Source organism: Dermacentor andersoni, chromosome 6, assembly GCF_023375885.2.
Source record: "Dermacentor andersoni chromosome 6, qqDerAnde1_hic_scaffold, whole genome shotgun sequence".
Taxonomy (NCBI): domain Eukaryota; kingdom Metazoa; phylum Arthropoda; class Arachnida; order Ixodida; family Ixodidae; genus Dermacentor; species Dermacentor andersoni.
In genome coordinates, this window is record NC_092819.1 from 59,302,501 (window position 1) to 59,316,610 (window position 14,110).

At 45.2% G+C, this 14,110-nt stretch overlaps 1 protein-coding gene across 4 annotated transcripts in view; it reads left to right on the forward strand.

Moving 5' to 3' along the window:
* LOC126522785 (hepatocyte growth factor receptor-like) overlaps nt 1–14,094 on the forward strand; it is a 60,414-nt gene extending 46,320 nt beyond the window's left edge. Inside the window, exons 11-21 of one of the 4 annotated variants that reach the window (XM_050171587.3) lie at nt 158–427; nt 1,156–1,311; nt 3,431–3,668; nt 5,499–5,534; nt 7,180–7,326; nt 7,954–8,040; nt 9,329–9,513; nt 9,803–9,912; nt 9,995–10,157; nt 10,268–10,404; nt 10,514–14,094. In XM_050171587.3, coding sequence (XP_050027544.1) covers nt 158–427; nt 1,156–1,311; nt 3,431–3,668; nt 5,499–5,534; nt 7,180–7,326; nt 7,954–8,040; nt 9,329–9,513; nt 9,803–9,912; nt 9,995–10,157; nt 10,268–10,404; nt 10,514–10,733 — 1,749 coding nt within the window. In that variant the 3' untranslated portion in view covers nt 10,734–14,094. Of the gene's footprint in view, nt 1–157; nt 428–1,155; nt 1,312–3,430; nt 3,669–5,498; nt 5,535–7,179; nt 7,327–7,953; nt 8,041–9,325; nt 9,514–9,802; nt 9,913–9,994; nt 10,158–10,267; nt 10,405–10,513 lie in introns of all 4 variants that reach the window. The other 3 variants (XM_050171586.2, XM_050171588.3, XM_050171589.3) reach the window with 3 other exon arrangements.
* Nucleotides 14,095–14,110: the final 16 nt, after the last annotated feature.

Below are 14,110 nucleotides of genomic sequence, written 5' to 3' on the forward strand. Positions count from 1 at the left end.
TTTCTGAAATCGTTTCTTTATTTCAGTTATTAAGCACAAGTAGTTTCTCCTACGTTATCCTTGGTGTCAGTGTTTGTTGGCTTTTTATGATATGAAATATTTCAGGTATTACAGAAATCACAAGTGAGTTCTTACGGGTATCGATCGTTTCGAACAGGTCTGTCGTGCAGAGACCAGCGGCACGAGGATGCTTTGTCCCGTGGCGTCGCTGAAGGAGTCCACCGTGATCAGCGCCTGGCAGCTGGAAGAGCACCTGCTTCCAATTCTGGTGCAAGTGAAATTCGAGATGGACGGTCTGCACCTGCCAAATCGAACAGACGCCTCGGAAGGGCACTTCAACTTCGTCTACAGGCCGTCGCCACGTTTCGACCGCTTTCCCGAAGAAGGATTCGGCATCAACCCCGACAAGCCCACTGTCCAGATCACAGTGAGTATGCCAGCTATAGGTCTCCGTTCAGCGCAACGGAGTTTTTTCTTTTTTTGAAGAGATCGTAGCGAGGGAAGATCGGCTACTAATAAACTACTAATAAACTACTTAAGTACACCAGATGCTGAAAAACCGTTGACACACAAGTGCACCTACACACACAAAGAGAGGACGGAAATGGAAGCATGGTGGCATTCCGTTGCTTCTTGACCCCCATTTCTTTCAGAGCACACGTGTTTTAGGGATCAGTTATATAATTACGGTGCCCGCCCTCATATGCGTAGGCAGGGCTTATTCATACCTCTTTATCTCCCGTGTTATTCTGGCTGTGCGGTGTTGTAAGCTGTAGGCATAGCTAATTGATTTTCTGCCACCTCTGTTCTTCGTACCAGCTTTTATATCAGAGTTACGGACAACGTCCTTCAGCTGTTTACCTATAAAACACAGCTAGCATACTTTGGCGATGTTGCAATATGTCTCTTTTATATAAAATTGCTGCATGCTCCTATTTGCATTAACAAGAATTGCACATCATTCCTTAATGTGGTTGGAATTTATTGATCCTAAACTTGTAGGATTACAGATGGAGTAGAATATGCCGAAAGAAGTACCCTTAGTGTAAACAAGTTCATGTTGGAGAGCTGGAAAAAAAGTTAGGAACTGCCTTGTCGTCTTTTCTTGCTCTGATAATTAGCATCTGTGTCTGACGCTGTCTTCATACATTTCAGGGGAACCACTTCGAAGTTCTTATGGATAACGATCAGGTGTCCGTGCGAGTTGATGGCGTCGATAATGCGTGTAATGTCACGACAGTCAGCTCCGGTGTCATCGTGTGCATACTAAGGCCTGATACACTCGACGAGAACATGCCTCACTCCCTCGATGTAAGTACGCAAGTATGCTTGATTAAGCTTGAGAATAGCGCGTGTCATTACACAGATAATTATTGTTTTTACGTCAGAGTCGATGACGTGTTTTGCATCATGTTACTGACAGAAAGCAAGGGTTTTGAGTGGTAAATGACGTCGCTGATTGTAAGTGCTAAAGCAAAACAGTCCACTTTTTAATTAATTATGGGGTTTTACGTGCCAAAACCACTTTCTGATTATGAGGCACGCCGTAGTGGAGGACTCCGGAAATTTCGACCACCTGCAAAACAGTCCACGCAACTGGAGATCACTGTGAGAGGTGTCCGTCCTGCAACGAAGATAAATAGACTGATGCTGCCAATAATGATGACGTTTGGACAGATTGAAGCCATGATGATTATGCGAGAAGTTAGTTCACTTATTCGCGTATTTCCTAAAAACTACTGTGCAAAATTTTAATACGAAGGTGAAGTAGTTGCTTTCTCAAGCAACCAAACTGTATTAATAGTATATATCGTAACTTAAATGATGAAACAGTCATGCAGCACTCGTTTTTATTCATTGTGTAGAGTAGCTATGTTCTATTAAATCAATTATACATGTTAACAGAGCTTCTGTTTCCGTCGCTGCATATTTACTTTCTCTTTATGCTTTTCACAGTATCGAAAAAAAGAAGTCCTATACTTCACCTTGGTGTGATCTGAGTGCCATCTTGTCCACAAGCGAGCATAACAAAGTTTCTGTTTTTGTAGATTTTACATTCAGCGAAAATCGGCTGACTTACTTATGCTCATAACAAATTATATTGAAATTGTCATGAGCTTAAAAAGTCGGAAACTAAAATAGTGGAAATAGTGAAAGATAAAATTGAAAGCAACGTAGCGGAAACTAAAGAAAGTTCGTCGACGATTACGATACTGCCTAATGCGACATTTGATTGCAGTTCTATGCGTGGTTTCATTTCGCGATATATTGGCTGGCGCAGACAATCTGTCTCGCGCGGCACGCTGCAAACGGAGCGAAGTGTCGCTGGACTGCCTCGATAATCTGGAGATCGCGAGAGGCAGCGCGTAGGTGACGCGTGGGCGCGATTCACTGCAGCCGCCGCAGACAGACCTCCCTGACGACGCGCGCTACTCTGGCGCCATCTCGTAGCCACCGTCGCCGCACTACGCTTTTCTACTTTTGCTCTCCCCACACCCTCCCCCTCCGCTTTCTGCCTCATGGTCCCGCTGCACCCTCCTCCTCCTCCGCTTTCCTCCTCGCGCCTTTCATCCCCCGCTGAGCTCCGCATTCGCTCCTTCAACCTTCGCTGTGCTCGTTCGCTCGGTTACGCCGACGCCGGAACGAGTGCTTAAAAGTTACGCTCTAAAAACAAAAGTCGATTGTTGAAAAATTTAAGCTGTTCGCCCTTTAACCCCTTCGTCTGATAGCACGGAATTCAACGGTTTGATAGAGATGGATACTTATTGTACGCTTAAGTAGCGCAGCATGACGCAAATAAGCAAAACGAAGCCAACAGGACGACTACAAGACAAACATTTTCGACTGAATAAACATAAAGGATACTTCCCCTCCCCTGTACTTGTTTAGGCGAATTGCAATTCCGTCCTGGAAGACGAAGGATAACCATTGATTGTTTTTCTGCAGCAAAATTCATTAGGATAAAATACATGAGGCCGAAAACGGCTTGCGTGTCGTATTTTTCAGTGTTCACATACATGTGTGGCTGCTCTTCACTTTCTTTTTTCTCTTTTTTATTTCGACAAATAGCGTAGTGATATTTATTGAGAATAGGCACAGTAAGCTTCAGTTGTGAGTCAATGCTTGTGGTGTCCGGTCTTCGGCCGTCCTTGTATTTTCGTGCTATACTCTTTACCACGAATACGCGGAAACTCTCCCAAGTATCGATCTTAGTTTTCACCTCATTTACCTAATTTTCAGTCAGCGAATGTTGTTTCGGTGATTTTCAGTACGAACGAAAAGACCAAAAATATATTGAACTTGGTGTTTACACTGTGTGATTCTTCCGCAAGTACGTGGTTATTTTCATGTAGGTAATGTAGTGCCGGGGGGGGGGGGGGGGGGGGGCACACAAAAAGTTGAAGCGTCGGGATTGATTCCTCATGGACAGATCGTGTACGCGGGTCGGAGCTATCCGGTGGGCGCCGTCAAGCTGGTGTCGGAACAGTCCGGCGTCAACTCGGGCGTCATCGCGGGTGTCGTCGTCGCGGTGTTTCTTATCGTGCTCGTCGGTGTGGGGGTGTTCTTCTACCGGCGACGCGACGCCAAGAAGGCACAGCAGCCGGGCTACTTCGTCGACTTCGACAACCGCCACGTTGAGAACGGCGCGAGAGGAGTCGGAGCGAACAGTGAGTATACACACGCCTACTAGAGTACTTCGTTTTTCATCGCGGGCACAGCGACGCGTGTGGAAAATTACGTGCAGTGACGTGGAAGCGAAAATGTTATCAAGGAGAATTCAGGGACGTAGGAGAACGGGCTGGGGGCGAGCGAGGAGAGGAGCGGTTAGGTCGGCAAGAGTTAGATCAGCCTAAAATTCAAACCAGAGCATAACTGGTGAGAATGCCTGTTACGCGAAAATTCCATGCAACCGCGACGCGTAACCACTGCGTAGCCAGTTTCTAAGCATGAAGTAGTCCCAAGCGTGTACGATTTGGGTTCTGAGTTAAGCCACTGTTACAGATGCATGTGAGCCTAGAAACGGAACAACGCATAGGAGTAGTTTCGGAATTGTTCGTGTTTGAACATTTATGCTGATACTACATATAAAGTTCATGTGTGAGAGCGGCAACTTACTTGTGAACCCAGCTAGAGACTTGGATTCTGCGTATAGTTTAATGAAGACTACTATTAGAAAAGAATGTTCAAGTCTTTGGTAGATGCATTTTATTCACAAATACGATGACCTATTTTTTTTCCTCGTCTGTGCTCCAGCTCCGTATAAGTGTTCTTCGTACAAGCAAGAAATCAGCATTAGGAGGTGGTGTACAACAAGAGCTAGAAAGTGAAAGCTCTGATTATTTTGTGGCTGAAAAAGTAAATTGTTGACATTGCGGAATGTGTCAGCACTTTAGGGTTGTTTATCTAAGAAAGCAGTGTAGTGGGAAATGAAAGGTTGGCTAGGAAGCGGAATGGAAAAAAAAAAAAAGATATGCCGCTCAAGGAAGAAGCTGTAACGGTATGTTTGTCACGCTGAGTCCACGTGAAAGTAAACCTTGATAAGTGCCTAATGATTACAGGCCTGCCTAGCCTTCCTGAGTGCCACCAAACAAGGATGATCACAAAACCACCCAGTGTAATCGAGAACGGCGGAGGATACGGTGTAACTAGGAACATTGCAGGTATAGAACGGAGTTGGCTGACGCGAGGAAAGGGTCACTGCAGATCGCTTGAGGGACCTCGATTCTACAGCGTACATAAATGAGCTGATGATGAAGGTGATGGCATGCAGCGCTTTTTCTGAACATCACCTAAAAAAATCGCTAAGGCACCTAACACGGTTTCGATTGGAAAACTGATGAAGAAACTTGTAAATCCATGTTGTGCAGTGATAAGGAAAACCCACTCTGCCGGTCTTTGCAGCAAATTTACTGTGAAAGCAGCACGGGCCACACGTGATGGTAAACGTAAACGTAGCCATGGCAGAGCAGTTCAATTGCCTAGTTTTAGCCTTCGATCTTTCAAAGGTCTGATGTCCCTCCAATTCTAGCGTTACTTTCACGAAAAATATGACAAAATGTAAACATTTAACGACCTATCGCGGTAGTTTAGTGGCGATGGCGTTGCACTGCAGACTTCGAGGTCGCGGGTTCGATTCAGGCCGCGGCGGCCGCATTTCGATGGGGGCGAAATGTGGCCAGAGTCTCTCACAATGGCGTGCCTATTATCAATTCGTGTATGTGGTATGTAAAACAAAAGAACTTTAATTTTTTTGTTAACTTTCTAGCCTCTGTACAAGAAAATGAATGGACATTGCGAGAAGGTAAGACAAAATAGAACATGAATGGCAGTGGCCAAAGCTGTAGCGGCTTCTGAATGTTTCGTTAAAGCGAAATTCAGCTCTTTGACATGACCTGTTATATTAAAGTTGCATAAGTGACATCACGGCTGTGCTGCATCATGCCGTGCAATTGGCTTGTTCAGGGTCGAGCAGAAATTTTTTTTATGCGTATTTTCAGGCGACGGCGCCCCTACGAGTCTGCCACAAATTCAGGGTAAGAGGTGGTAAAACGCCAGCACACCCCACAGGCGATACGCCTTTCTTTTTCCCTCGTGGCTTTCTGGTCTCATGACATGTCCTGGAGCTGAGCGCATGGCTAACACGGATGCGGGCTGGAATGCAGGGGCGATTCCGCCTATTTAGGTGGAAATGATGCCGCTATTGCTACAGATTGCAGAAATTCTTGACCGATAACAGCCTGGGGGTAGTTATTTTAAACTTTGATAATGTTGCAACTTAAACCGCTGGTCCTTTCACACATACCTCGCGCATCGAGGAGGAGCTGGTTTTTTTACCACATATGCCAATTAATCAAGAAATGTGCGTCGTTTTTGGTAGCTTGATGTATGTTGTTTAGGGACGCGGGGTTCCCGTAACTTGATGTAACTTGATTGCGGCAAGAGTAACAGTTGAAGAGGTGATGACCGGGAAAGTCCGTAGCTGTGACCAAATGCTTTAAGTTGTTTCGTTTAGCGCTTTAGGCCTCAGGGAGGCATCGCGGTTGGACATCGAGACGAGGAGAGCTTAAATTGGAATCTTGCATTCGTTCCTGGGTTATGTGCGAAAGTCCTAGCGGTTCAAGCGAGCAGATATTCTCAAGGGAACATGGAAGTCTGAAGGAACGGTTGAGGCATCGAATTAACTTTAGGTAAATGCTAACAAGGGGCAGCAAAATACAAGATTTTTGAGTTTCGTGAGCGGTACATGGATGCGTGGAACTAACCTACTAACCAGTGCTTTCTCCCTTTCTTTACAGATGCATCAAAGTACATTTAGCGGCGACAGCTGCATCTCATGCGCTGCTGAGTTTTAGAATGAGTTCTATGACCTGCCTTCGATAAGATTTTGATTACTGGAATTAACTAATGATGTTTAGTAGACGATATGCCAAATGACATATAATATTAAAGGATGTCAGTGTGTGATAAGACGACGACAATTTTTTAAGCTTGCTTGAAATTAACGATATTATCAGCCGGACATTAGTAAACAGTACCGGGTACAGCTGATACGGCATTATTTGGGCAGGGCGAAACTATATGTGGAGAAATAGTCAATGCAGCTGCCATTCTTCAGTTTCTCTGGCTGCGTAGTAAGGTACTTATATGTCATATTAACCATGGTGTCCTCACTATTCTAGCCGGAATTTAAACCTAAGGTTCACGAGAGTGCTATTTTTCTGACGAAAGCTAAGGCGATAACCACAGGAAACAATACGGCGTAAATTTCACACCAACGGGCATTGTGCCAACACACAAACTTGCACAAATAAGAATTTGTAGAATAAGAAAAAGAAACATCGAATCGAATTACAGAAAGATGGCATACCACATTAACCAAAATGATCAAGTTGTAGCCTTCAAGTGTTTGAGTCAGCGGGTCGCGAAAGAAGCCGCAGCTTTTTGACCACAAAACGATTATGGCGTACTTTGTATGCAGGTAGCTACGCTTCACAAACGAGCGAAATTTAGCTGACTCACTACTCTCTCCAGCACTCGCCTGCATGACGCACCCTGTCTCTTTGGATTTTGTTTCTTCTGGGCTACGCGGTGAACTGTGCGGTGAACTGTCTTTGCTTTCTACGTACGGCGACCTTCCCGAGTAAGAGTGGCGTTGCTCTTTCATTCCCGCTTCCACAGGCTACGTGCAAGGCAGTGAAGCCGACGCTCGACAGGCCCTCATAAGCTCCACCTTCCAGATCGACGAGGAGACGAAACTCATGCTCGAATCGGAAAAGCTGCTCTTCAAGAGAGAACACCTCATCTTGGGCCCGGTCATTGGCCAAGGTATGCTACGCTGACTGCTTAACGTACGGACAAGAAATCGGCTAGCGCCGGCAAATAGCTCAGTCGGAACTCTATCTGCATAATTACGTCAGTAAAGCGTTGATTAATAACCGAGAAAATAAAGGTCCCGTTTACCTTAAGTTGGCAGATCTAATAACATTTTTGGTAAAGTTCGGTTTATTACTGCGGGAAGGGCCTCACTTTGTAATTGCACCCACAGATATATGTCGTGGGCAAGGGCTTAGTGCTGTCACCTGTGCCCTCAATAAAAGCGGTCCTCCATAGGAAACTGCACTTTTGAGGGGGGTAGGGGTGTGAGTTAAAGATGAATAAGAAAGCCCGCGTGCGTGCAACTTTTTTTTACTGTACGTGGAACAGGGGGCTTGATCTTATCAGGATTTTGGTTATGCACTTGCTGACTCTACTTGTTTGCGAAAGTTGTATCCGTCAAATCGCACAGCGCACCTGCGAAAGCAGCATTTGCGTATCTAGCATAGCATTTTTAATAAAGCTAATGTTAGTTTGACTTTCGGGGCCCTGTGTAATACCCGTCTAAAAGTTCATATTGCTAGCCTTAAGAAATGAATTACGTGGAGCTGCTCATCTATCCCCCGTTTCAACCGACAGGTCACTTTGGTTGTGTCTACCGGGGTACCTTGGAGCTGGAAGGCAAGGGTGAGGTTCAGCAGGTCGCCGTCAAAACTCTTCACAACAGTGAGTACTCCAATCTCTCACTTAGGGTAATTTAAATAATAATTAGCCTCAGGAGCGTTTCCAAGTCTAATGCAGTAACTACATAAGTTTTTGTGCACGTTTCTTTTTGCGCCATCGTTACGAAAATCACGAGAAATGCGCGTCAATCATGCGCACTTTTGTCTACGAATAATACAGCTGGCACATGGAATTATTGTACTGCATGCGTAACTTTTGAGTACGTTTGTATCTCTGTTTTTGCGGAAACCTTAATTTTTTTTATTCACGTTCAGTGAACTTTAGATCTACGCATCGCAGAACCGCTCTGCAATATTTTGGTGCCTTAAGTAGGCGAGCTGTGCATGCGAGCGAATCTTCGCATCCGAACCAAGGGTGTCGTAATAGTCAGGCAACTCAAGTACGCAGCGTTTGCAACATTGTAGCCGAGTGCTTGTCGAGTAGTTAAAGGAACACGCGCACTTTTGTTCACTATATTATCACGTTGTAGTGACGGTGAAGAATAACAGATGCTGCTTAATCTGCGAACTAGAATCTTAGCTATTGGTAATCTTAACTATGGGTAACCTTAACTATTGGTAAACGTGCGTTGCAAATAGTCTTGTACGTGTACATTCTAGAATGCCACGCGAGTGCTAGCGATTACTCTAGAATGCAGGGCAGCTTATCTCTAAATAGCGGACGCACTGTTGTCGCTAATTCTGTAGAGAAGGCATGTCCTGCGCCCAGCGATGACTTGATGACAGTGATAATTCGGCGAAAACAAAACGTAGAAATGAGCACAAGCGATAATATAACCAAAGGAATGTTGAATGTCTTTGTGTTTTATAAGTTGAAAGTTCTAAAAGTAGGCGAACATTTACACTGTATTGTAAATCAGAATGAACGGACATTTGATGTAAAACAGCGAGACACAGTGCCGCCAACTGTGTCAGCGGCGCTTGGGATATAGCTGCTCAGAGAAGTTGCTGCAATTTTAAGGGATGCTTCATAGTCGAGTGGGCCGCGTCACGTTCATTTGCAAAAAAAAAAAAAAAATGTTTTTGGGTGACACAACTTTGCCTGCTTGCGGCACAAAACCAGCACTCAATTCAATACAAAAAGCTGCCTTGCAACTAATAGCACGAAACATTAAATTTTAGCCTTCAGCGTTTGCAGTACTTTTTATGTATGCGCACTTCCTATAAGTGACTGCTAGCAGTTTCCATGTTTGCGTTACACATATATCCTCATTTTGTTTTACCGTCGGCAGGAGAATTTATTTATTCATTCTGTCCCTTCGACACAGCAGATTCACGCGGGGTCGAGGCTGACGGCCAGGCTTTCCTCGAGGAGGCACTCATCATGAAGGACTTCCACCACATGAACGTGCTGCCACTCATTGGATTGAGCATTGATGAATCAGGCGGCTTGATGGTCATCATACCGTACATGAAGTACGGCGACCTGCTATCCTACATTCGAGACGAGAGAAACGTAAGGATATCAAACATTGTGACTTTGCCTGTCGTCACTGGTCAGCCTACGTTGTCATTGTGCATGCTAGAAAACATAGCCTAAAGTGATCTATGACGTTTAATGCTGCTCTGGCGTGACCAATCGGACCGCATCTATCAGTGCAGTTGAATACAAATTATTAAAGCACCACATGATTCCAAATGAGACCTATGTATCATCATGCAATATTCGTAGTTAAGGACTGCACAACACTCCGTATTCGCTACATCTGCTAACTTACCTGTATGAATTTTTATTGTTATTCTAGAACCCAACTGTGAAAGACTTGATCACGTTTGGTATCCACGTGGCTGAAGGCATGAAGTATTTGGCTGATACAAAGTTCGTGCACAGAGACCTGGCGGCTCGCAACTGCATGTAAGTGCCCATGTACTAATTTATTTGCACTTGTCTCTAAGGGACGTTTAAGCGAAGGTCTAAACGTAAGTTATCGTTTCAGGCTTAGCGAGGATTTCATTGTGCGTGTGGCCGACTTTGGCCTATCACGCGACGTCTACGAGAAGGACTACTACAGTGGTGACAACAAGAAGACGAAGCTTCCCGTGAAATGGATGGCACCAGAAAGTTTGGAGAAGGGCATCTACAACCACAAGACGGACGTGGTAAGGTTACCCGCGGCTTCATATGGTACCGGGCAATTCGCACCAGTGCTTAACGCTGATCGAGGTGGCACCTTAAAAGTGACCGTATCCAATCTTTTTTTCTGACGCAGTGGTCGTATGGTGTGCTCTTGTGGGAGCTTATGACACGTGGTGTGACGCCGTATCCAGAAGTGGACAACTGGGATATCGTCAATTTCCTGAAGCAAGGACGGCGGATGCAACAGCCGAGCTACTGCCCTGATGAACTGTAAGTCAGAGTGAAGAACACAGTCCTAGAAACTGTGTTAACAAAGAATTTGTATAATCGACGCTTGCCACTCATGTTGTTCTATAATCGGCTCAATTATCTTTCTTAGGTACGAGATCATGTTGCAGTGCTGGCAGGACGACTCCAAGCGACGGCCTTCGTTCGCACAGCTCGTGACGGACGTCTCAAACGTGATCGTAAGCCTCGAGAAGAAAAAGCGAAACAGGAGAGTCAGCCTGAACGTGACGTACGTCAACTGTCCAAACCCCGGTGCTGACGACGGCGCTGGGCCCTCAACGGAGGATTGGCAAGCTGAGGGCACATCGTAGGCAGAATGGCACTGCGGCCTCTGCGCTTTGCCGCAAGGATGCATATCAGTTCCTAGGAGAGCCAATGCGCTGTTGGTGACAGCGCCACTGCCAACGAAGCCGCGAGAACTGATTGCAGGGCTCGCCACCGTTCACGATCTCTCCAGACTGCCGATGCTCAAATACGTGCGGATGATGGAACGCACGTCGCTGCTTGGATCGATCAAGTGCCATTCGTGTGCCTGCACCACAGCAGCTGGTACCTATGTTCGAAAGCTTAGACACATCGCAAGTCGTTCAAAGAGCAAGTCGTACGATTTTCGGGGGAACTGTGGTGTGCTGCAAAGATGCAAAACGCAGTTCACTGTAGCGTGGAGAATGCGTGTCTCGGAACCGCTGGTCTCTTTCCATGGCGCGCAGTCACTTTGTTGCACAGACTGTACCTGCACCATCAGTGCGAATGATGCTGTGTGTAGATATCATCGTGTGGCTGTACATTTTGAGCCCATCATGACCTATCAGCTCCTGTGACTGTTTGTGATACGAAAGAAACATTGAACTCTCAGACCATGAGCGTCCACCATGCATCGGAACATTCCAGTATATTTCTTTTCGTGCTATACAGGGCTGTATCACTACTTAACACGCCGCCACCGAAAAGAACTATTTTTGCTGCTTCTTCATATCGAAAAGGAAGAGAGAGACTCGACGACGTGAATTTGAGAGTGTACTTCGCGGATACGATTGTAGTGCCAACGCTGTATGAGGTGCTTGTCTCAGATGTAACAGAGTGATGGCTAAAATGGCCAGAAAGCACATGAACAAAAGAGAAGTGGACACCCATCTGCGAGTTTCACCTTCGAGTAAACAGCCTCCTCTGTTTCTCTGACGTTGGTTGACGCCATATACTAGCGCAGGATCAAGTGGAAGGATTCGTAAATTCAAGATATCATGACTGCAGTCATCGAGCTGTTGTTCTAGTGCTCGCACGCGCTATCAGGGCAGAAGGAAACGCTCAACCGCGCATGTGAGGACCGTGACCTGACCCCTCACTCTCGCCTGGCAGCGAAAACTGTGGACCATTGCCAAGAAATGAGGTCGCTTGACCAGAGCCGTGAAATTACCTCGTCGTGAGCACTTCTGGACGAATGGACCATGTGCTGTGCGATGAGGGACTCCGGCAATCTGCAGCGCATGGCCTGGGACAGGCGCAGTTTATCGCATCGTGCTGATATTCATTTTGTGTCATTTGTGTTCCCGTGTGACGCTCAAGCACCATTGTGACAATTCTTTGCATGTTGGCAAGTGAGACGCGTTTGGTAAAACACTATTGCCTTGTGTCAGTGTGGTGGGAACCGACAATGAACTTGTTTGAAATGTTTCCAGCAAGTTGGATTTCTAGCAAAATACTGCCCTATTCCCCCCCCCCCCCCCCTCTATTCGTACACAAATGCATGCCACTAGGAAGGCGTTTGTTGGGAGACGCTAACGTTCGCAAATTGGGCGTCATGTATACTGCTTGTTAACTGTTGTCGGCGGCATATTATTATTGCTTCAGTGTTTCAAGCTGCTACAAACGTCAAAATTAGTACTTTAGAGGAACTAGAAATTTAAATATTTTTTGGCATGATACTTCATGGCTTTTACATTGCGAAAAGATGCCACATTGCCAAAAGGTTGGAAACAGCTATTTCACGTTCATTTAGTGTGCCGCTACCTTTTAAAAGTATTAAGGAAAATGAAATTGCAACGCTTGTTTCACAAATGAAACCTTTTTTGCAAGGATTGTGAATGCATGATAAAGAATTTTTGAAGTGAGACAGTATGTAAAGTATCACCTCAGTCGCTCTTTCGCTCATGTTGGCTGTAGAAGGCTAGTCACAATTCCGAAGAAACAAAGAACGCAGCATGTAGAAATTGTGAATGTGTGTTTGATGAATGAAACATTCCCGACATAATCATCTGCCTCATGCTTATGAGTGCAATGAATGCCACCTTTCTTTCACCCACGCAACTTTTTCTTACGTGCATGTATATATGACGCTTACAATGGCAACCGTGTTCTGATTTTGTTTCGTGACCTCCTTTATTGTTGCTATGTGAGCGCTAGCTTGTTTCCCTTTCGCCGCACTACAATGCCGATAGTGCATTGCGTAAACTTAACCTATCACATCGAATAATTACAGCTACTTCTCTGCAGTAATAAGTAGTCGCCTGTTGCCCACTCTAATTGTTGGAACGCATGGCTGTCAGCTGCGAGGCTTGCTGTTTGTTTACTCCCCGCAAGCTAAATTTATTTACTGACGCCGAAGCAATTACTGATGTTGTGTTTGGTTCGAGACAGTAGAACGAATGCTCCTGGTTCTCTGTGCAATATTGCACATGCAGTTCACCGAAATCTCACCCACGAAAGCTATGAAAAGAAAGAAAAAAAAAGCTACAGCGTAGAGGTTACCTGCATTTTTTCACCGAACTTTCGTTATGTTCTAGCCTTGTGCAAGATTGGGTTCTCGAAGAATAAGAAGGGCGTGAACACGCATATGCTTACCACGACATGCAAAAAGACATATGCGATATACACCTCCAGGGCTGTCGATCTTGTCGAGTGTTGCCGAGTGCACATTGCTTACTGGCATTGCGAAATATTCAAGGCCTTTTCTTTCTCAAGCTGTTCTGGCGGCTTAGAATTATGCTGACCGTTTTATTAACTATGGTATCTGACCGTGTAGACGTTAAAAGTCCAACTCCGAGGTAAGCACGGGCTGGCACTTTGAAAACTTTTCACTGCCTAACTTCTCGCACCTATTTAATACCGAAGGCAAGTAAGCCTACCACCTTGCACGCGCTCAAGTCGGATGCTTTGCTTTGTAGCCAAATAAAGACAAGAAATTTGTAAGCCGCAAAGAACAAACGGAGTTTCGTTGCGTCAGGGATTATATGGTCACGTGCCCACACTTTATAGATTGCGATCGCGATAATATGTGGAATTTTTTTTCTGCAGCTGTATAATGAAGGCAAAGTACAGAAGACTGTTGAGTTGATGTTGTCTTAAACTAGTGGCTAAGTTCACTCTTCTTATCGGCCAAGTGTGGGTGTTTATCACATCTATAGAGTCATGATGAGACCATGAGAAATACGCTTCATCATTACTACCTCGCAGAAGTAGCATCTTCTAAAAGTGGTATGTTACACAACATTGTGCTCGCATTCTGGCTTTTATTTAAAATATAGTGCTTTCAATGTGTTCCTTTTGAATCATTTTGAGAAATAACATACAGCAGTATTTGAGCTCTTCACTCTTCGTATTTCCATTGTACATAGTGAAATAAAGTCGGAACTCACGTTTTTCTATCTGTTTGTCTAAATAAAAACGTGCCTGATATTTCCTGTTTACATGA